This window comes from Corvus moneduloides, chromosome 3 (genome assembly GCF_009650955.1).
Source record: "Corvus moneduloides isolate bCorMon1 chromosome 3, bCorMon1.pri, whole genome shotgun sequence".
Lineage (NCBI taxonomy): Eukaryota > Metazoa > Chordata > Aves > Passeriformes > Corvidae > Corvus > Corvus moneduloides.
In genome coordinates this window covers 4370892-4394252 of record NC_045478.1, presented here as the reverse complement: position 1 = coordinate 4394252, position 23361 = coordinate 4370892, and the positions used below count along the sequence as shown (strand labels likewise).

The 23361-nt window shown below is 43.8% G+C and overlaps 1 protein-coding gene across 7 annotated transcripts in view; it reads left to right on the top strand.

Moving 5' to 3' along the window:
• Positions 1 to 20063, top strand: part of TFAP2B (transcription factor AP-2 beta) — a 33900-nt gene extending 13837 nt beyond the window's left edge. For 2 of the 7 annotated variants that reach the window (XM_032104124.1, XM_032104127.1), the window contains 6 exons: positions 5123 to 5197; positions 5462 to 5681; positions 8224 to 8342; positions 11052 to 11193; positions 13195 to 13454; positions 19971 to 20063. In XM_032104124.1, the coding sequence (XP_031960015.1) occupies positions 5123 to 5197; positions 5462 to 5681; positions 8224 to 8342; positions 11052 to 11193; positions 13195 to 13454; positions 19971 to 20020 (866 nt within the window). In that variant the 3' untranslated portion in view covers positions 20021 to 20063. Of the gene's footprint in view, positions 1 to 5122; positions 5198 to 5461; positions 5682 to 8223; positions 8343 to 11051; positions 11194 to 13194; positions 13560 to 14859; positions 19225 to 19970 lie in introns of those variants that run through there. The other 5 variants (XM_032104128.1, XM_032104130.1, XM_032104126.1 and 2 more) reach the window with 4 other exon arrangements.
• The last annotated feature ends 3298 nt before the right edge of the window (positions 20064 to 23361 follow it).

Sequence of the window (23361 nt, the reverse complement as noted above, 5' to 3'; positions counted from 1 at the left end):
AATATTAAGGAAATTATATAGGGATTCATACATGGCTATTGATTTATCTCAGGTATCGATCCCGCACAACAGATTACATATACCCAGGCTCTTGTTATGTTTGCTATCTGAGCTTACTTGACATTTCTGAAGTAATTTAGTTAAGAGGAAATGAGTTGTTCCCAGTAGAGAGAGCAAACGAGTGGAGTGAAGGTAGCCAGCGTGATAAATGGCTCTTTCATTTGGAGATCTCCAGAGCTCGTTTAAGGCTAATTTTCTGTATTAGCCCCCTTTGAGCTATTAATGCAATAGGCAGGGACCGTGGCCCCTTGTCTCTTAGCTGCCCCATTAGAGAGAGCATTAAGCTACCAAGCCTGAACTCCACTGTAGTGGTGGTGGCGCTGAAATAATGGAAGGTGCTTTTTAAACTCTCCTAATCTAAACTGGCAGAGGGTGGTTAATACGATTTGAAGGGGGCTGATCAATGAACAATCAATAAACTAATAATGAGAAGGATGCGGTACATTAGCAGTCTAAAAATCCAACGAGACATTAAAAAATCATCTTTAACTCCCACTTCCATTAGGATTTGGGTGGTGGAAGTGGGAGGGAGGGAGCCAGATAAATCATCAAGATGATAATAATCACCAAGAGCATTAATATCAGATTTAACTCAGCTTTCAGAGCTTGCTGACTGCACGTTTGGAGGCCTTTCCCTCGATTTTTGCTGAAATGAAGGGAAGGTTTTCCATGTGTCAGGAATAAAAGATTGGGTCCCCTTATCAAATGCTCATCTGAAATTTGCTTGGCACTCTCTATGGCGAAAGAAGTTGTCTTCCTGCAAAACCTTATGTGGCCCGAGTCCCAAGTTAATTTTTGTGACTCTGGGGCACAGTCAGTGACCTTAAAATTATTCTGATGTATTTATTTACTTTCAACTGTTTCTGACGATCTCTGCACACTCACATCTGATTTAGCATGAAAGGCCATTTTAACTTGGAAGACCTTAATTCATGGCCTTGCAAACACGCTCCGTTGTTCCTCCTATCTTAAGGAAACATATGAAAGAAGGTCTCTTAACCTTTTGTTTTTAGCTGTTAATAATCCAGCACGAGTTTCCTCCCCACCCCTTGAAGCAGCTGATAAATAATTAACTGAAAACCACTCCGGCCTCAGCTTTTCAGGTGATAGATCTGGGGCTCAAGAGATGTTGCTTCAATGCCACTCAGTTTCGTGCTTATTCCTGAATTACCCGCTGAACCTAAGGATCCCCTTTAATTAAATGCAAAACAGTTTCGAGGGAATACATTCCACTTTGAAATTTAGTCCTGGCTTTCAGGGGACGGGGACTGCGGTGGAGGAGAGGGGCGGGAGGAGAGGAGGGGACGAGGAGGACAGAAGGAAATGGGAGATGAACACGCAATTTTCATATTTGTTCCTTCAAATTAAGATAAAATCCGGGTCTCTTTAGTTTCAGCGTCTAAGATGCTGCTCCTGGACGTTTTAGGCTTGGCTACAGAGTCAGAGCAAATCACCAGTTACAGCAAAGTCCTGTTGTTAGCATGGACAAAGAACTTTTTACTCATTTAAAGCCCAGTAGGCAGAGTAAAAAAAAATTGAAAGTAGTTTGATAGTTTATTAGTAATTAATTTGTCCAGGACGTTTCTTAGTAAAAAATACAAGAAATAATTTTTCTGATTGATTATTTGACTGGCTGTTCGACTACCATATTATTCAGCCGGGTTATTGCAATGATATCCATAGCTTAAACCCTTCTTAAGCAGCTGTTTGCAGGACATAAATCTATTATTTCTTTAGTTTTACTGTCGTTAAAACAACTTTTTCCACCCCATTTCCACTTGTGCGTTCACATTTGTGCGCATTTTCACACGTTTTTGGCGAGCAACGCAACAGAAAACCACCACCAAAAAAAAAAAAAAAAAAAAGAAAGAAAAAAAGGAGAAGCCTAAGACTTAATGTATGCACAGAAAATTGTAAACATGTAAAGAACTGAAAGCTTCACGCTGAGTTTCGCCATGCTCCATTTCCCCACCATTTCCTGCTGTCGTTTTAAAGCGATCTCACTCATCTAGAGATCCCGTTTGCAGGAACAGTATGCTTATAATTACTAACAAATCAAGCGGCTACTGTTGCTCTCCCGGTTTATTGATAAGCTGAAGAGAAATGGAAGGGGGAGAAATGACAAAGAGGCTGGAAGTAACCACAGGAGGAGAGAAAAAAAAAAAAAAAAACCAAAAGGGAGGAAAAAGAGATAAAGAGGTGGAAAAGGAGAGGAAAGAAAAAGAGAGAGAAAGGAGGTAAATAAAGAAGTATAAAGGAAGGGAGGAGGCAGAGATTTTGAAAGGGGGAATGATGTATTTGTGAGTGCTCACACACACGCAGCAAATAGAATTTGGGAGTGAAAGAAAATCAAACAGCTTTTGCTGGGGATAACAAGAACTAAGTGGGATAAAGTGAGAGCAGGAATGGTGGGGACGCCGCGTGGATACGTGTGTGTTATTCTGTGTCATTTCAGCATTTGTGGCAGTCCCTAACCAACTGGGGAAGTTGATATCGGCTAAAAATATCCTCTGCATTCGGGTTTATTTACATACGCGCAGGGATTTGACACACGCGCTGCACGCACGGACGTGGAGATCTCCTCACCCACAAAAGCTCCACGTTCTGTTATCTCTGCTGATGTCTGGGCTGTGTCTGAAAAGCTCCAGCCATGATAAACATATAGATATGATATAGATAGAGATAATTCATTCCATGGCAAACACTTTTTTGAGGCAGCATTAGGTAATTTACAGAAGATATAGAGCCCAGATAGAACAGATCTCTCTGAAGCTATGAAATTGCGATAGATATGCTTACACCGCCTGGCAAGCCTCTCAGATGGGTTCAGAGCTATCAGACTCCAGCTGATGGGTTTGTTCATGTCGTTCTTTTCAGGGAAACACTGCTAGGAAGAGAAGCTGAGGAGCTCTCAGCATAGCAGGGAAGGGAGCCAGCCTGCTTCCCAAAAGCAATTTGCAAGGGAGAAGAAAAAAAACACCAAGCACGTGAAAATCCATAATTCAAAGGTTAACTAATGTAATGAGTGCTCCAAAAGGCCAAAGCGAGCAGGGTGAGGTACATTTAAGCATTGCACGGGTCCTTCTCTCTTTAGTGAGTTTGGACTAAGATCAGATGTTCGTGGAATTGCTGCCTCTTGTTTAATTTCTCAGTTCACTGGACAGTGACCTGATAAACTGGTCACTAAATATAGCCACGGTGAAGGTGTACTCGAACTGCACAGCCCGTGTGTTTGTCCCAAGAAAAAAATGCCAGTCATGAAAATCTGTCTGGTGGCACTGCTTTAATACAACTTTTTTTTTTCTTTTTTAATTTCTATTTTTTCTACTTGATGCTTCACTCAAACAGATTATTGTGCATGAAATAAGAGATATACTTATGTATAACAAGGGGGAAAATATAAATACAATTTTTTGGTCTGCTGGAACTGCCTCTGATGTACAAACAAGTCTTTTCCTATAGAATCAATGGCAAAAAAATTCCTAATAACAGCAACGAAAGCAGGAGCAGGCCTCTAACTCTTTTATAACTGTTTCTGAGCTGCTCTCAAACTATTTGAAACCACCTTTATGAGCTGCATAAAGTGCCTAACTAAAAATAATAGAGAAATAGGAATCCATTTCACTTTCCGATTCCCTGAAGTCAAGCCACTCAAAATAATTTGTTTATACTGGAGACTGTATACAAGGCATACGAAGCAATATGTATATCTAAAATCGACATGCCTTTTGGTTTTTAGCTGTTATAGAGCTTTTATTGTGGGGGTCTGGTCTGGCAGTAGGAAATGATCTGTAATAAAAACAGTGAAACACGGTTGTGTCTATTCCATGCACTGAGGTTATAAAATTGGCAATTGCCCAGTAGTTAGCACTTGGTAATATATTAGGATACCCGATCTTATTGTTTAGCAGCTCCAGACGACTTAAATATCCGCTCAACCCTAATGGTTTGATTCTCCAGATATGTTGCAAATAAACAGGGCTTTTATGACTTAACTGACATGTATTATAACTACCTAAATAGCTGGCATATGTGCATAATAGAACCTTATTATTTGCCGAATTGGTTTTGCAATTGATTGAGTGGAAACGGGAGATTGTGGAGCAGTATCTGCTCAAAGAGGGTGTGTAATCAATTAGTCTTCTCCTCTGAAACATGCCCGCTGGAAACTGCCAGGGCTCTCCCACCAGCAAAAGCCCCAATTTCAGCGTATATTTTCTATAAGGAAATGCGTGTTGCCGCGGATCCAAGAGGAAGCAGCAGTAGCAGCTGTCAGCTTTTATTAACTCTTGCATAAAACATACCTTAAGTATGGTTTGTTATCAATTACTTGCAGAAATGAAACAACTGGGAAAATGCAGCGAGGCTCCCTATAAATTAAAGTGATTGGGTGATTGATTAGAGCACCTGCTGTAAATCATAACAGTTACACACAATTATGAGAGAGCTATTTAAGTTCATTTGTAAACAAAATTCATGTCACGGGGGAATGGCTCTCAGTTTTAGTTCAACCAATTTTGTTGTTTATTTCTGAGTGTGTCTGGTTGCTATTATAGGAATTTGTTCATTATAATCCCCTTGGTTACTCTTAAAATAACCTCACTGGTTTCTCAGAGAAAGGAAATACTTCGTTTTATCTTGGAGAGAACAACATGGTTTTATTTTGTTAATTTCACTTTATCATTCTCTTTTTACTTTTCCCTATAACTACTTTTAAATATGTGTTGCAGTAACTAAATCAGTTTTATTTAGGGGCAGGAGAGTTCCTACTAATTCACGGACAGCACAATATGATCAGAGTGGAGAACACCATGGTTAGACCAGATATTTTTTCCTGGTGTTCATTTTTCTGAAGGAAAAGACTCATTTTATTTCATAAACCAGACTTAATAAAAACACAAAGCAATAACAGAGCTGTCTTCTCATTGCTGTATCCTCCAGCCTTGATACTCATTTAAGACAGCAACTCCCTTTGTGTAGTGAATTTATTCCTGGCTCAGCTTAGCAGTAATGGAAACATTAGCCAAAAAAAAGTAAATTTTCCTCTTTTTTTCCCCTCCAGAAAGGCGCTGTCCGTTGTACAAAAGGCATCGGGGGGCTCTGGGTGAGACACAGGCTCAAACCCGAAAGTTGCCAGGTGCTTGCCAATATGTATTTTATTTCCCAATGATCAAACCCTGCATAGAGGCTGTACTGTACCACCCTTCTCTCCATCCATCATTCATGGAGCAATTTCCTAGAGGTTGGGGGAGCAGCACCCTTTAGGTTGCTGGAGGTAGCCAGAGATTCAAAATTCCCTTTCATTTTGCTGTTCTGTGCATGTGAGAGAGACTGTGGTTATCCTGTTCTCCTTTGTGGCCTGATGGTTTCTCTCTCCCCTCCTCCCCTTTTCTTTCTCCAGTTCCGGTTCCTCCAAAATCTGTTACTTCTTTGATGATGAATAAAGATGGCTTCCTGGGTGGAATTTCAGTCAATACCGGAGAGGTGTTTTGCTCTGTACCTGGCCGCTTGTCTTTGCTTAGCTCAACTTCAAAGTATAAAGTAACTGTGGGAGAAGTTCAAAGACGCCTTTCCCCTCCAGAGTGTCTGAATGCATCTCTCCTAGGAGGAGTACTTAGAAGGTAAGAGTCTGGGGCAAATGTGTGAATGTGTCTGGGCCTCCATGCATGCACCAGAAATCCTTGGTCAACAGTAAAGATGATTTCAAATATGCATTGGTCCTATTGATAGAGCCTGTGCATGTAATGCTGGTGATAAGGTGAAAATATGCTGTGTTCAGACACTGGGATGGATGTATGGAGAGGAGACAAGGATTTGGCCTGGTTTAGCCACAAATGAAGGAACTGAGACGGAAAGATTTTCTCCTTGTCCATGCACACACTTTCTATCTTTTCTCCTCCTCACACTTCTCTCTTAGAAAGTGGACAAAATAAAATGCCATGATGGGCGTGTTTCAGGATGAACTGGAAGTATTTCAGGACCTGATGTATTTCTAGGGATTTCCTAGATAAACCCACGAGGCTTCCTCTATATGGCAATAATGATCAGGCAATTATGGCAATTATGACACCTGGTGTCATACAAGAAATTGGCAGGGATCTGATAGGCAAACTGTAAGGTATGCAGGTACCTGACTAAAGAAAAACCACCAACAGGTAGCTCTGAAAGTCAGAAAAAATGCTTCACACAGAGAAAGTTGCTAGAGGAATCACTCACAGCTGGTCTTGAGGCCTTTGCTGCTTAACATTTGTGCGAATCACCACTAATGCCCTGGTGGATTTTGCTGAAGACCTCAAAATAGTTGGCGTTGTTGGCACTGAAGGAAGTGGGAAGCAAGGAACAACCTACAGGCCCGGTTGCCACTCCATCATAACAAGTGGGAGACTGTGCTTTTATGTAGAAGCAACAAGGATTTAAGCTCTGGGGCCATTAGTTGGAAAGGCTGCCAGGGAGAAAGGGCTTTTTCTTCTTGGCAGTGCCTGAGGGACTGTGAATTGTCAGCACGACTTGTCTGTAAGAAAGGTGAGCTAAGGCTCTATCTCCAGTCACAACAGGGGAGAAGCCATGAGGCAACAGTATGAGGTACCAGCTCACCCACTCAGGCTGAGAGGGTACAAGATTTAATTTTCTGTGTGTGAGGTAGACTGTAATAAAAAACATAACTTTTAGGCAGAGACAAATGCATACAAACTGAAAATGAATAAACTTCAGATACTGTATAAAAGTTGCTAATCTTAGAGGAGGAAATAATCTTGGCAACTCCTGCAGCAGCAATTTGGATGCGTTGGTTATAAGGAGCTTTAAAATGAAGTTGGTGTTTGGAGTTCCCCCCTCCCCACCGCAAAAAATTCTGTGATGACGTCAAGGGCTCTGGCTCTGTGACTGGAGAAAAGGGGTAAAGTTCTGCTACATGCGGTCAGTCACCCAAATATACACGTGAGAATTCGGGTCTCCCAAAATAGCTGCTGTTCCACGTGAATGTCTGTAATCATTGTTCAGCTGCCAGGGACAGCAGCAGAGATCTTTACTTACAGATGCTAACCTGCCTGCTCCTTCTGTACAACTACAAATAGAGCAGGGAGAACATCTGAGAGATGCTCTGTAGAAAATATAATTACCAAGGTAAAGAAACATTATTATTGAACTTCAGCAGATTTCTGGAGGTGGCCCAACCCGTAATCATTGGCTGCTGCTGACTTCAGTTCCTATCTTGAATCTAAATTTTAAACAAGATTTTGGTTCAGAGCAGATGAGATATAGAAAGCTGCTCTCTTGCAGTTCTGCCATCCAGCCCTATTTACTTCGATATATAATAGTGGGAAGCTAGTGTGGCTTCTCTGTAGTTTCTGGTTTCCTTTCTCTAAGTGTGACTGCTAATTCTTAAACAAATTCTAAGTAAGAATTAAGAGAGTGTTGTGACTGACTCTGTTCTTAGGTGCCAAAACTCTACCCGACTTCGCAGGTGGCAAGATTTCATCCCTGGGGGTTTACATATGTATGGGCGTTCGAACAATAGCTCTGAATTTCCCACGTATAGCTCACTCATTCTTTTATAGCCCTTATCAGTAACCTCCGACAGATATTCCAATCTTCCCCCAGGCGATCCATTCCCTCTTTATAACGCACCCTGCCTCAGGTGAGCTCTTCCTCTCAGAGTCGCCTCCTCGCACAGGAACACACTCACACGCGCGAGAAGGTTTAATAAATATTTCCCTCCTTTACAGTTTATCCACAGGCGCACACACACTCCCTTCGAACTTTTCAGATTTATTCGGTTTTTTATCCCCTTGTCCCATTCTGGCTCTTTCCTGTTATAACAGAGGGTTTAATCCTCCTCTACCTTCCTATCCATCTCTTTACTCCGTCTTAATACAAGTTGGTGTCATATCCATTTGCTCTCTAGATCAGAACCTTTCCATTAATTATTGCTGTTTGGCGTTATTTGATTTCCCTGGATAAAATCGGGAGAAAAATGGGTTCATCCCCGCTTCTACCCCTGGGAGAAATTAAGAAAATCTCAGCAAACCCGAGCAGAAATCCACACCCCCAGAGTCCTTAACATCGAGTGAAAACCCTCCCAGGCTTCGCTGACTGCACAGACTAAACGTTTCTTCCAGGAACACTGCGGGGTTAATCACGATGTTAATTTCTTTGCAATTCTAGAGCCAAATCGAAAAACGGGGGGAGATCTTTGCGAGAAAGGCTAGAAAAAATCGGTTTGAATTTACCAGCCGGCAGGCGTAAGGCCGCAAATGTCACTTTACTCACCTCCCTGGTGGAAGGTAAGCCGAGGGTCGCAGCTCCCTTCACACCCCTGCCTGCTCTGAGCTCCTGTCTGACATTCACAAAACAAAACAAAACAAAAAAAAGCCACCAAAAAACCCGACCAACTTTCGGGATCAGGTGGGAAAACCTTGCAGAGGTGAAAATCAGGGCGGGTTAGGAGGAACACCGGCACGGTTAAGGATCCCATTCCCAAAAATGAAGTCATTGGCTGGAGGATCATTGATCCCTCCTGCTGGCAAGAGTGAGGGAGTGTGTCTGTGTGGATATAGGTGTATATATTTGTGTGCATGTGTAATTCTGCAGGGCAGTCCCATTCCTCTTTGCTATTCGTTTCCACCCTGTGATCTCCGACTCTAGATCTGCTCCATCCTCCCGCTAATTCGCTCCTCCCGAGCTGATTTATGGCCTCCAGAAGATGCTCAGTGCGGAGAAATAATACAAAATTACTCTTTTTTTTTTTTTTTTTTTTTTTTTTTTTTTTTTTTTTTTTTTTTTTTTTTGTATGAAGCAGGGCAATTTAAGAGTAGCAGAGCTCGGTTTCCCTTTAGGTGGCTGGAGCTGAACAAAGAGAGCAGCTACTCCTGAGGGAGGAGACAGGGGAGACTGAAGTTTCAAGTCATTTCAACTAATGTCATTTTGGTGGCCAGCGTGTTTCTTTGATTTGTTGTTACTGTATCGACAAGGAAAATTTAGAGCCACTAAAAAGTTTAGGGTTATGTGCGTGTTTATGCTAAGTGAAGTTGGATTTCCTCCAAAAAAAACCTAACTGGAATAGTATGGATGCAATTATGAATTATATGTATCTGCATTACACATACACACTGAGAGGCGTATAAATAATCCACTTATCTCTTCTGCGTATAAAGCGAGCATAAATATTTGTGCTAGATATTAACTTTTCAACTCTTTTGATTGAGTTATGTGAGCGACAAGACCTTGCCGCTTGCAGAGTGAAGGAAGGCTCGCAAAAAGACGGGGGCTGAGGGGCAGGAGCTCCCCCTGGTACACGCATGTGTGTGATGCCGAGAGTGCAAGGCTCAGTGTAGGTTACAGCACAGGGTCTCGCTATAGGAGGTGTGAAGCATTTCGGGGGGCACAAGTGCCCTTGAGCACCCTGTTAGTGCAGCTTCACCCCCGCGGTGTGTGTGGAACACCGTGCACTCTGCTCTCAGCAGCACCAGCCCCTCCTCGAAACTGGCGTGAGGTTCAAAAGCCGGTGGGGCTGCGCAGTGATGCTAAAATCTGTGTCAAGTGTGCAGTAAGGTGTACATTCCCCTCCTCTCCCCTGATTCCCTTACAAATCAACAGTTTGCCTCCAGAGAGCTCCCTCCTTTCGGAAGAAGCTGCACCTGATGGAGTTTTGTCTCTCTATTTTTTTTTTTTTTTTCCTCCTGCCAGCAGCCAGGCTTTAGCGTAGCTGCTCCTGTACTGCTCGGTATCGCCAGGAACAGGAACGCTCCGGTCGGTCCCGGCCCGCGTTGCTCGAACGCTGCCTGGGAAGACCCTGCCCGGCTCGGGAACTCCCCCTCCAGGCTCTGCCGGGTGCTCTCGCCTCCATTAACCGGTTTGATGATTAGCGAGAAGCATTGGAAAGCAGGAGATGACGTTGGAAAGCAACTCCTGATAGTTAAAAATAACGTGGTCCTGGGGTTATTAGACATACCTGCGTGTTGGAAACCTTCCCCCTCGTCCCTCGGGCGATGCTTTAAAGGGTTTAACGCTTTATTCTAGAGGGGTTGAGCTATAATCTGGTGGAATCCCTCTAGAGTCTGAGGGGTTTTTCCCCCCTCCTTTTTTCCTCCTTTCCGCAGCTACTGTCTTCTTCTTGTGGCATGAAGTACATCAGTAGGAGTTGGATGACACAAACCTCTGGAGGCAAGAAACCTGAAACCAGGCAGGCAGGAAAAGTGAATTAGAATTAGAGCTAGAATAATAATGATTTTGTTCACAGAAAAAGTTGCCGTTAGTTGTTATCTTTCCACCCGGCAGACAGGAGTTCTTGTTTCATGATGGTCAGTTAAAATGCAGATTGTTAAATTGCCATCGGGTTTAACTCGGTTGTCTCCATAATTTTACAGATGTGGCGATAACTGTGATAATGATGCAAGTGCCCCGTGTGTGCATAAAGTGTATCTCTAACGTCCCACAAAAAATCAACACTAATATTAACAATATATCCACATCTGTAAAATTTTGGACAATGATCTGAGGTATTGAAACAGGAACGGTCTCTCTGCTCTTAAGAGAAGTTTGGGTCTGTAGTGGGTCTTTAGTCTTTCAGGCTTTGACCAGTTTCCCCTCGCATTTTTCTTTGGCCCAGTAAAGTTTTGTGTGTGTGTGGTGGGTGTGTGTGTGAACTCTTCCCTCCGTTCTGCACAAGCAGCTGATGGGTACAGACCGACACGAGTGCAGTGTAACAAAGACAAATCTCATCAGCTCAAAATCTGTCCCATCGACTTCTGTCCCCAAAATAGTGCTGGTGGGGGGAAAACACACAACTGGAGCCTGTCCCTGAGGTGGAAGGGATGCTATGGAGCCTGTCCCTGAGGTGGAAGGGGTGATAACGGGTTTCCAAACGCTGTTCAAAGGAGCTGCTGCCTCCCAGGGGGGCGGTGGGCTCCGCCCGGTGTCCCGGCGGGTCGGAGCCAGCCCAGCCCGGGGCAGGCGGTGCCCGGAGGTGTTAATCCCCGTCTCGTTCCCTCCAGGTGAAGCCGTTCATTTAGCTCGGGATTTTGGGTACATCTGTGAAACGGAGTTCCCAGCCAAAGCTGTTTCTGAGTACCTGAACAGACAGCACACGGACCCCAGCGACCTCCACTCCAGGAAAAACATGCTGCTTGCCACAAAGTGAGTGCCAAGTTAACCAACCCCCTTCTGCCTTTCCAGGAGAAAACCCTCCTTCTCCTCAAACTCTTCCTCTGAGCCCGCTTGGAAGGCCGATGGAATTTCCAGGCTCTAAATTCCAACAGCCCCGCGGGGAGGAAGGATGCTCGAATTGCCCCAAGGAGCTCTGCATCCCTCTGCAGTGGGGTTCCTGCCAGCAGACCCTGCCCCTATAGAGGTTGTAGGCGATGCTCCCCTAGCTATAGAACATCATTTTCAAACCAATCCCAGTTAAACATTTTTTGTGGAAAGTGGACCAAAAAATCTGTATTTTCCTTCCACAGCGTGTCTGTCTGTCCCTCCTGCTGCTCACACACACCTGTCTGTCTGCTACCAAATTGCAATGTCTTTCCCATACGATTTAATTAAAAATATATATTTTTTTTTAAAAGGGAAAAAAAATAAAGAAAAAAAGAAAAGCCCACCACCATGCACTGCTAATGGTTCTCGATTTGCCCCCCCCAATCCATCTCTCTCCCTCGGGACTTCCTTGGTGGGTGTTCTGTATGTGATGATTTACACCAGGCTGTGCCTTCCAGACTACTCACTGGGTGCTTCATGGTTTGCTCGGGTACTCGGCAGTGGGTGCTGAGTGTTCACACACCTTCGTCTGTCAGGAAAAAAAAGGGGAAAGAAAAATCCCAGCCCAAACAGCTCTCATTTACTTCATGCTCTGGGACGTGGCTTGCCTCCGATGACAGCGTAATTTAAAGAAATATATGGAGGGTTGAAAAATCATTTGCTCAAATTTGTCCAGATGTTTTTTAGACGTGATTGGAATTTGATTGCCCTTTTCCGCAGGGTCAGAAGATATTAATGTCCCAGAACTTTAATTGCTCGCAGATCCTGCTTTGCTCTTTGAAGATGTAAAATGTTGGACTCATTACTGTTTGTTCTCCAAATTCAAAGTTTCCTCTCTTGCACTTTCTTAATGGATAATACACATAGAAGTAGACCTTTATCTTTCCCCACCCTCTGAAACCTTTAACCCACTGGGAATTTCAGAGAATTTCAGAGGATGAGAGCTGAATGTCTTTTTTAAAGGTTTCTTTTTTCCTTTTTTTTTTTTAATATTCTGGTCCTTTTTATCTCCACTCCCTGGGTAGGCACCTGTCTTAAAAAACTGATTCCTTTGGGAACCCTTAAAGACTATTCCTGTGGGAGCTGCACCAGCCTCCAGGGTTTCTGTGTTACCCAGGCACCTGTTGACTTGAATGTCTTTTGCACTAGAGTAATGCAAAAGATAGTGATTGTGTGTGAATTCATTAGAAAAATCAAATCTGATTTTCAAAGGTGCAGGCAAACAACCAAGAGCCAGGTGTCAGCTCTGATGTGTTAATTGGGTTGTCACACCCCCAGAATAAAATGGGAAGTGCTTGCTTTTTTCCTCATGCCATGAATAAGCCAGCCTAGAGTCCCAAAATCCTGATTTTTCTCAGTAAGGTGGCCCAGCCTGAGCAGACTCAGAGAAGCTCTGTTTTAGCCCTTCCCTGTACCAGGTCACTGTGTCACCCAGTAGTTCTTAGTGCATGGCTGCGCTTTCCTTTAGGGACAGCATTGGTGGGAGCTGCTTTGAGCCGGGGTCAGGCCTCCAGGAGGATGGGTGCTTGGCAGATCCAGGGCACATCTATCTGCCTTTCAGCCTGGTTGTTTCTGAAGCCACCGAGCAGGGCTGAGTTTTCACAGTGCTTCAGAAACATCCTTGTGACTGCTGGAGAGATTTTAATCTCCAGAGCTGGTGTTATCCCCTGAAGAGCATCGTTATGAGCAGGGAGGTGTTGGCTCACCATGCCTGATGCCCAAGAACTGCTGGGGAAAAAGATGGTGGCAGAAAGGTCCCATCCCATGTCTTGGGACCACTTTTGGCCTGAACCTGCCCATTGGTTTTCACAGATAATTGTTGGATGAGCCTAACTGCTCTTCTCTCCCTCTCTCCCTCTCTTTGCCTTTCTTTCTTCCATGCAGGCAACTTTGTAAAGAATTTACAGATCTCTTGGCCCAGGACAGGACGCCCATTGGAAACAGCCGGCCCACCCCTATTTTGGAACCGGGCATTCAGAGCTGCTTGACTCACTTCAGCCTCATCACTCACGGCTTTGGGGCCCCTGCTATCTGCGCTGCCCTCACGGCCCTCCAAAACTACCTGACTGAAGCTCTCAAAGGCATGGACAAGATGTTCTTGAACAACAACACTGCTAACAGGCACACATCTGGCGAAGGACCAGGTAGTAAAACTGGAGACAAGGAAGAGAAACACAGAAAATGAGAGAGAGAGAGAGAGAGAAAGAGAGAGAGAGAGGAAAAAAATTAGAATGAAAGAAAGGAAAAGAAAAAAAAGTTAAATAAATAAAAGGAGAAAAGAGAGAGATAATCTTTTAAAAAAAAAACCGTCTTAATTTTAGCTTTAAAAATACTGGATTGGGCTTTGGAAGAATTCTATTAGGTAGGACAAAATAATAATAATAATAAAATAAAAATAATAATAATAAAAGAAAGACAATAATTTAAGATCAGAGGAGCACAATGGCGCAAGACCAGTGGTTCAGAGTCTCTTGCCAGGAACATGTGAAGACAACCACCAGGATTTTTTTTTTCCCACTTCTGTTCTTTCACATTTTTTAAATAATGATTGGGGGGGAGGGGAATATAATAATAATTAATAATAATAATAAAAGAAAGAAATGAATAACTTATTGGAAGAAATCGGAGAAACATTTTTGGTGTCAGTGCTTTGATTTCTTGAGCTGCACGGTCTGTCTTGCTATTATTTTTTTTATTTTATTCCTTTTTTTTTGTTGTTTTGAACAACGTCCTGTCTCCACCTAGACTAAAATGATCTTCCAGAGTGTTCCTTTCTGAGCAACTCCATGGCCTCATTCCCCTCAGTTCTTCCCACGTCATCTCACCACCCTGGCTCTGTCTAGACTAGGAAAGGAGAGGAGCTCCCAGACCCCTCACCAAGCCATCAACACCTGCTGCGTTCACGGCAGCGTCTTAACTTTAGGTGCCACCAGAAGGGACGTTCGGGGTCGCCGTGGCTCAGCTGAATTAGCCAAGTCTATTTTTTAAGAACTATTTTGTGTTTTTTCCTGGTCTAGACAGACTCTCTGTTTAGATTGCCAGCGTTTACAGGTGTGTCTGGGTGTGTGTGTGCCGCTGTGTGTGCATCTGTGTATGTGCACACCCGACTCCCTGGGGGGGGCGCGTGTATCCTATGTATGTTTGTGGATATATATGTATATATGTGGGTATATACATATATAGAGAGAGAATATGTGTGCGTAGCCACACATATTAATGCATGCAAACATACCTTTGTAATTTAGTAATTTTATCTTTGATGGTAAAATGCCTTGACTATAATGGGTTGCAAAATTTTGGAAGTAAGGTCTGGTAAAATGTCAGCGCTATCTGATTTCTTAATTTTCTGAGATCTCCTCTTTTTCTCTAGGGAGTTTTATATTCCTAACTATGCCAATATTTCAGTCCTTAATTTCCTTGACTAGTGTGTGTGAGAGAGATCTTCCCCCATTTTTAAAAAACTGTTAACAACAACAAAAAATGAGTGATATGAGTATGTAATTCTTTCTCAGGAGTATGCACTATTTTATTTTCTTCTGTTTCCTAAAGCTTTGCCCGCTTGGCTTATGAGCTTCTTCAAAGAGGACTAGAGATCCCTACACAATATATCAGGTACAGAGAAAAAAAATCCACAATTCTGATATTCTGATACTTTTTTTTTGCTTTTTTTGCTTTTTTCAAATCAAAGCCAGTTGTTACCGAATTCTGTAGGTGCACTTCTTTAAAGAAGCTCAAAGGGAATAATTTGAACGAGATAAAAATATAAGTTGAAATCGAGGTGTACTGTTGAAAAGAAAATAAGAGCTGTGTTGAATGTTACTGCACTTGCTTGGCACTAGGGTTTTGTACCCAGGGAGGAAAGAGCTGCCATGTGAGCTGGCTCCTCGTGATGGGAGTGGGGAGGGTTTGCCAGGGAATATCCTGATTTCTGAGGAAATCTGTTTCTCTCAGAAAGCTTTTTTTTTTTTTTTTAATGTCTTGTGACTCTTGCTTTAGAACAAGCCGGTGTGGTAAGGGGGGCAAAACTTCTTAACTCCAATGTTTTTCTTGGTGGTTTGGTGTCTGACAGGATGTCTTATGCTTATGATTTGGGGTGGTGCGGGTGAATGGGAAGTCTTATTTCTTTCCTCTTTTTTTTTTTTTTTTACATACATTTCTCTGTCTTCTCTGGTAAAATAACGCTGAAGTGTAAGGATATGAATTTCTGTTTGGATCCTGCCGTGTTGGGTAATTACATGAGTTTCTCAGTGGGGTAGGGCTCGTGCACTAACACATCTTTTTGCTAATGTCAGAACTGGGTGTGGGTAAATCTCCTGGAGTCGCTGGCAAAATTCCAGTAGGGTCAGGCTTCCCCCTAGGATCCCTGTGAAAGCTGCAGGACTCACTCTCACCATCCCAAGCAGGAACACCTGAACTCAAAACGAGAGAGAGAGAGAGAGAGAAGGCTTAGCCTTGCTTTAATTTTGAGATACCTTCCAAAGTGGATAGTGAGGGAGAAATAATTCAACAATACCCCCAACATCCCTCAATGAAATGTTCTCAAAACAAAAGAGCAAACGATCCTCTTGTCACCCTTAGTGCCCTTGGCTCTCTGAGACATGGTTACAGCTGAGGGCCTGCTCTGCTTTTCAAATCTTCATGCAGCCAGGTCCCAGCGCTTGTTCTCTACTCGTGATTTGCACACATGTAGCAATAGAAATACAGGGATCATCCAGCCCCAAGGAGCACTGATGCTTCCCAAGCTGCTCCTTGCTCATGTACCTTTGGTTCTTCTGGGGCAGAGTGCTGTGGGGACTCTCCTGTGAGAAAATGGGGAAACTGAGGCAGGCAGCCTTCTCCATGGGCTGTTGGGATGAGTCAGAGGCAGTCTCAGACCCTGGCATGTCCCTGGCAGTGAATTTGGTTATGGCAGGGATTGTCACATCCCTGTGGATGTCACCAGAGGAGGTGTGGTCAAATCATGGATCCCCCACCAGCAGGCTGGGGACCCCCTGATTGAAAAGCAACCTCCAGGCAGCCCCCAGTCCTCCAAATCTTACCCCTTGCCAACCACCCTAAAGTTAATCAGGGCTCTGGGGAAGGACAATCCAGGATCCAGTGTAGAGCATGGCCCAGCAGTGATGCACAGGAAAGGGAAAGAAGGGATCTGGGGAGGAACAAATGGCCCCACCTGAAAGCACAGCTCCCTTCTCTGCCTGATGGGAATATCCTGTTTATTGGAGCAGAGCACCAAGTGTTGGATGTTGCCTTGTTTGCCCCTTGCAAATAGGTTTTGTGAGGAGCTTGTGGGTCCAGCCTTCCAGCATCATCCAGCTCAGGGGGGCTTTTGGGTGTGGGGAGACCCCGAATTAGCTCTGTCTTCCACCTCCCCAGCTGCATGTGCAGGGCCATGGGAAACTCTTCCCTGCCACCCCAGAACTTCCAGCTGAAGGCTTTGGGGGCATGTTGGGAATGGCCTTTCCTTGTCTTGGGGGAAATGTAGGCAGTGCTCCTTTTAAATGCAGAGGACAGTATCCCACCACTGCTGTGTGTTAACGGGGAAAGGGAACCCTTAGAACTTCTTGTGGAAAGACCTACTCACACACGTGATCCTGCTACTGCTGAAATCCCCCCTAGGCACAGGTTTGGTCACCTGGACCATGACCTAAACCTTGAGCAGGTTGAGGGAAGAGTTTCAGTCTGTCCCTTGTGTCTTCTACCTGGAGGAGACAAACTGCAAATGCCAGGTTATGCATTGCTCAGGCAAAATAAAGCCAAGTTCCCACTGATTGCAGCTCCCCCCACTTGCTCCCCAAAGTGTGGAGACAAAGTTCACGAGGTTTATGATTTAATGCAATCAGGCAGAAAACATAGGATAGGAGCACCTCTCTCTGTCCTTCCCCCTAGCCTAGTGCTGGTCCCAGAGGGAGTCATCCATTTCTAGGTGGCTCCTATCAGTGCTGAGTACAGAGGTCCCCCCGAAACTAAACTCAGCCTCCTTCTGGAAGCTATTTTGCTGCTCCCCTCCACTTTCCCAGCCTGACTACTTGTGTTGGCGGGGCACCTCAGACGTTTATCTGATAATTGAGTTATTAAAAGATTTGGTTTCCTCGGAATCATAAATCAATAAACAGGAGGATTAACAGCTTTGCTTTGTAACTCAAGGGAAAAGTTTGAGGAGAGACCGTGAAAAGTTTGTTTTCAAACCAAACAGGTGGGTTGCTGTAAATTTTATTTCATTCTTAGTCTCACTTTTTTTTTTTAATAACAATTCTTTATTTGCCGTTGGACAGATCTTTATTTTCATATGCTCCCGGACTTTTTTTTTTGCTGGTTGTTATTCACACAAGATGTGATGGAAACAAGAAGCCAATTTTATGGGAATCCTTTTACAACCCGATGGTTTCTTTAAAATCGGGTCGTGTCTTGTCCCACCTAATAGAAATTCTCTGTGAGAAGCTGTTTAAAGTCCCCTTGCATCCCAGACCAATCTCTCCCCAAATCCCCAGATTTGCATTTGGGGCTGGGAGGGATGGGGGAAGGATGGTTTTAAGACCTTTAGCTGTGCCCAAAGGGCTTATTCCCTTCCCCTGCTCCTCTCTTTCTGACCGGTTTATCACATAGACCTGTCCGGCTCTGTTTTAATAAATTTCTCGGAGAATTTGGTGCTTGTTTCAGCTGCCGTAAGCATTTACCAGATCAATCCAGACAACCTCCCCCTCCCCTCCGGCTTCCCTGTGTGAGAGAGACCGTAGGCTTTTTACAAATAGTATATTTTCTTATACAAAGGGAAAAAAAATAAAAGAAAACATCCCCAAACACACTGGCAAACGCCTGAACATTTCGAGAGAGACGAAACACTGTGTGCCAGCGAGAAATAAAGGCAAAAAAAAAAAAAAAAAAAGAAAAGACCCAAACAAACGCAAAGCTCTGAAAAAGCGAATGAGAAACGGGAAAGATGAAAGAAAAAAATAATAAAAAATTCTCCTTTTATGCCCCAAACGATCCCTTTCACCTCCTCTTCTTGAAAAATCTGACCATGCAGTGAGAAATATCAGTTTATCGACTCTTCCTGAGAAGAAATGCGGAGAGGCATTCAGTATTGAGTTTGTATATATTTATTTATGCTTAATTTAACGGGAATGTGTAAATATGGCGAGCAAGTAGTTTTTGGGTTATTTATCTGTGACTCTATACCTCTGTGAATGGGTGGGGGAATTTAAAAACGAAAAGTATAAAAAAACTAACAAAAAAGAAAGAAAAAATAAAACCAAAAAAAAAAAAAAAATTCCCGCTTGACTAGATAGTATCCTATCTGAATCTTTTCTGTTCTTTATAGACAAGCTGTTATGGTAATGGGTAGAAATTGGTTTCTTGTCCAGTGATGACCTGATTTACATAAATAATAAGAATAAGAATAAAAAAAAAAGAGGTTGTTGTGTTTTGTTGTATTTTCCTCTTCAGTTTTTTTGAATGTTGGTGCTGCTTCGATTCTGCAGACGGATTTACTTATAACGCCAAGAAGTCTTTATTTTCCCAATCTAGGCTTTGGGGAAATTCAGGACATGTCTCTACATTTAAAAAAAAAAGACAAAAAAAAAAAAGACAATAAATATTGCTTCTCAGAAATGTTGGTATTTTATTTCTGTCTGACTCAAAAGTGTCCATATTTTTTCCCACACTTACCTCTTCATTCTAAGCAGACCTATAATAAACCTCATGTCATGTTAACGTGAGCTTTTGTTTCATTTTGCTTTAACCAGCTGAATTCGGAGTAAATCTTTTTCTTTCTAAAGCATGAGCCGTTAAAAGAAAATTTTATGTAAACCTGCAACATCAGCAAACTTTTTTTCCCTCCCACTGCTATGTTACTGTTACTGTACATTTCGCTTACGCTTACCTGGATGTGTGTAAATAGATGTGTATTTATATATACTCTTATACGGAGATCGGGAGTGATGTTCGTGTTCACAATGCGGGTTTATTTTCTACCTTTGGGTCAACACTTGCAGCACCAGCTATTAGCAAGAGGAAATATTCAAATGAAAACTTCTTTCTCCCCCTTCCCCCTTCCCTTCACCTTCGTTCCCAAATCGGCTTTATTTAGGTTTGTAATCGCCGCAGAGCTGAGATCCGGATCCCCAGGGCGAACCCGGAGCCACTCCGGAGTGACTCGGGGTTTACCCTGAGGTTGGGGGAAGCAGGAGGGGGAACAGATGAGGGCCTCAGGATTTTTTAATTAATTGTTTTTTACTGGTATTATAGAAAACACCTTTCCCCCGGTTTTTTTTCTTTCTTTCTTTTTTTTTTTTTTTATTTTTTCCTGGAAAGGACTGTCAATTTAACCCTCCGCACAGTCACCCTGAAAACAAACACACACGTGTGCTCGAACGGAGCCCTGAGGGTGGAAAACCGGTTTAAAACCTCGCTTTTACTGCGGTGAACTATTTCAATTAAATACCCGGTTTGAAGGCTCGTCTGGGTTGGGGTTTATCTGTTGGTTTTTAGAGAGAGCGGTCAGTGGTTAGAGAGCGCAGGCAGAGAGGTGCAGGAGCCCTGACAAGCGGTGGATTGGTTTTTGCAACTTAATATTTCTCTCGGAGGGGATGGGGGAATAGCAAAAAAGAAATCCATCCCCACCTCCATCTCCCAAACTACCTCCCTTCTCCCTCTCCTTCCAGCTTGGACTACAGGAGCCGGCTCAGCTGATCGCCCATGGTGTCCAAAATAAATCATCATCTTCATCATAATAAAAAAACCAAAACCAAACAACATTGCAAACGACGACCCCAAAGTGTGTTCTATGGGAAAGCTTTCGAGGCTCGGCTGCCTCGGCTTCAGCCAGGCTTGGACTCAGCCGTGACCTACTTTCTCTCCGTGGTGTGATGGCAAAAACGCCCGGAGCAAGTTTGTGGGGCCCGGGATGGAGGAGGCGGGTGGGTGGATGGGGGGGACTGGGACAGCAGCGCCCGGGGTCCGAGCAGGGGGAAAACAAGGTGGGGGAGCAGCGGAGCTGCGCGAGAAAGAACAAAGGGAATCCCCCTGTTTTCCCTTTCCTAATTTTTACCGGGACTTTGCAGGGCGGGGAGCGGGGACCCCCAAACCTCTCATCCTCTGTCCCTCTGATCCAGCTGTGTGCAGGTGTGGGGGTAAGGACGCCGGTGGGCTGGGAATAGCACTGGAGCTGATTCCCCAAAGCTAGGATGCATGCCACGCTTTTTCAGTTTGTTTAGTTTGCTTTTGTTTTAATCGCACCAATGGTATTATTTTTAGTAGAGCACATGTTTTGCATGAAACCTTCCAAAACAGCCCTCGCCATTCCCAACGGAGTCTGGGGGGAGGTTGTTTGGAGGGAGGGGGGGGGATCAGGAAGTTTTTGTGTTGTTAAAGGACTGTGCAACAGTTATATAAAAAGGGGATTAAAAAAAAAAACCACAAAACAAACAAACAAAAAACAAACAAAAAAAACCCAACCCCAAAACAAAAACAAAAACAAATGCACCGGGAAAAGCTCTCTTGTAACTCAGCAGAAGCACCCGCTTGTGGAAATCGAGAGCTCCCTTTAAAACGGGACCCGATGAGACGAGGAAGGGCTCACCCCGAGTTTCCCAGGCCCCCGGCGACGGTGTCAAGGTGGTAAATTCAAAGCACATCTATGTATGCGTTTATAATAAAGTGCAGTTCGCTGCTTCGGGAGGCAGTGGTGTGTCCTGCCTCCCCCCGGGCCGGGGTCTCCTCCCGCTCCCCTCGCCGTGCAGCCAGCTCGGACACAGGAACACTGGGCTCTGGAAAAGTGGCGTCAGGAAAGCAGGAGTATTCCTGATGATCTCCTCTTTTCCACTACATTTTCTCAGCGATCTTCAACAAGACAAGATCAGATTTCTTTCTTTCTTTTTCTTTCTTTCTTTCTTTCTTTCTTTCTTTCTTTCTTTCTTTCTTTCTTTCTTTCTTTCTTTCTTTCTTTCTTTCTTCTTTCTTTCTTTCTTTCTTTCTTTCTTTCTTTCTTTCTTTCTTTCTTTCTTTCTTTCTTTCTTTCTTTCTTTCTTTCTCTCTCTCTCTCTCTCTTTCTCTCTTTCTCTCTTTCTCTCTTTCTTTCTCTCTCTCTTTCTCTTTTTCTCTCTTTCTTTCTTTCTTTCTCTCTTTCTTTCTCTCTTTCTCTTTCTCTCTCTCTTTCCCTCTCTTTCTCTCTTCTTTCTCTCACTATTTCTCTCTTTGTCTTTTTTCTCTCTTTCTTTCTTTCTCTCTTTCTCACTCTTTCTCTCTTTGTCTCTTTCTCTCCTTCTCTCTCTCTCTCTTTTTCTCTCTTTCTCTTTCTCGTCCTACCTACCTACCTACCTACCTATGTCCTAGTCTTCCTCCTCACACTTTCTCCAGCTAAGGATAAAACCAGGGAGCAGCCGCAGTAACCCCAGCAAAGGCAGCCGTACCCCAGCTCAGCACCACCTCCCCTCCCCACGGCGCTGGGTTCTCATCTGCTTTCCCAGCCATGACCAGCAGGGACCTTCCTTCCCTCCGCCTCTCCCGCCTTGTCCCATTCTCTTCCTATAAACTCCAGGTAGTTCTAGTTTCCATTACAAAACTTCAGCGTGATTTATATAGTTATAAACATCGGTGTTGTCTTTCATCCCTCTGGGGTGAACTTCTTTCTTTCCTTCCTCTGGCTTTTTTTTCCGCCTTTCCCTCCCCACCTGCATGGTATGGCCCATATTTATACGAGACCTCATAAATAACATCTGGTGTCCCTATGACGGAACTAGTCAAATGTCTTAAATAATCCCCAGGACCAGTATATTCACCGAATTCCTTCGTTTTCTCTGTCTGTCTCGTAAACAGGCATCCACACATATTTTTCCCCTGTAGCTGGAAGTGTGTCTGTGCACAGCTGTACCAGGACATTGTGCTATATTTCGTGTCACAAGAGTGAGTTGGTTCCACTATTGGCTTTTAGGAGTTAAGGGAAAACCAAATATGCTCCTTGTCTTTGCCTTCGGAATTTAACCGCTGCAGGAGAGTCCAGCCGGTGCGAGGGGCCGGTCCTTCCCGGAGCTCTCCCCTCAGGGCTGGGCTCTGCTGCTTCCCGCACATCCCGGTGTCCCAGCGGAGGAAGGGCTGCCCCGATTACCCTTCCAGCAAACACCCCCCTCTGCCTGTGAATGCGTCCTGGGGCAGGGAGGGATAAATCTCTGGGGCTTTACGAGTTAAGAGTGTCTCAATACTCTCTGCTTAATATGAAGAAGAAAAACCCCAGAATCTCACGCAATTACGAAATGACTGCAATTACTTTGGAGCTTCCTCCAAACAACATCAAAACTAAAAAAAAAAAGTGTGTGTGTGTGTTTGTGCATGTATTTCTCACCCGAATTTTCAGAATCTTTTTACCTCCTCCGGCCCCGAATGGGGCAAATGTATATAAAAATTCCACAACCAAAATAACCCTCAAACCACCCAAATCTAACATTTGCAAGGTGTTTTTACTACAAAGGCAAACACTGGACCTGCACGGTTCCCCAGCGTGGGGAAGTGCTGTGACGGTGATTATTAGTCCTGTTAAGTACACGGCAAAATTGTCTGCGTCTCCTGATAGCATGAGAGGAGGATGCTTCCTCAGGACCAGAGGAACATTTCCTTTAAAACAGAAACCTTTGGTCTCTTCCAGGTGATGGACCAGTGCGTGCTGAGTTTTAATAAGAGCATTCTCTGCAATTGCAATTATATCCATGGTTTTACTAGTTTAAAACACCAATGTGAATGAAATGCGTGTGGGCATTTATTTTCCTTGTAAAAATGCATCAAAGTACCAGGGAAGATATTTTGCCTCATGAAATCAGCACTAACAATAGTTTATCTCCGTGCACAAAGCATCACCTGGCAATTTTGTTGCTCCTGTGAAACTCCCAGTAACTTAACCGAAAGCTGTAGTTTTCCCAAAAACCTGTGAGCAACGATGGGGATGAGAGATCAGCCCCGGTCACTGGTAAACTCCGCTTTATTCCAGTGCAGAGTGGAACCTAATTTGGCTGGGAAAAAGGGAGCCTGTTTCCAGCTCTGTATGGAAAATCACAGTATAATAAC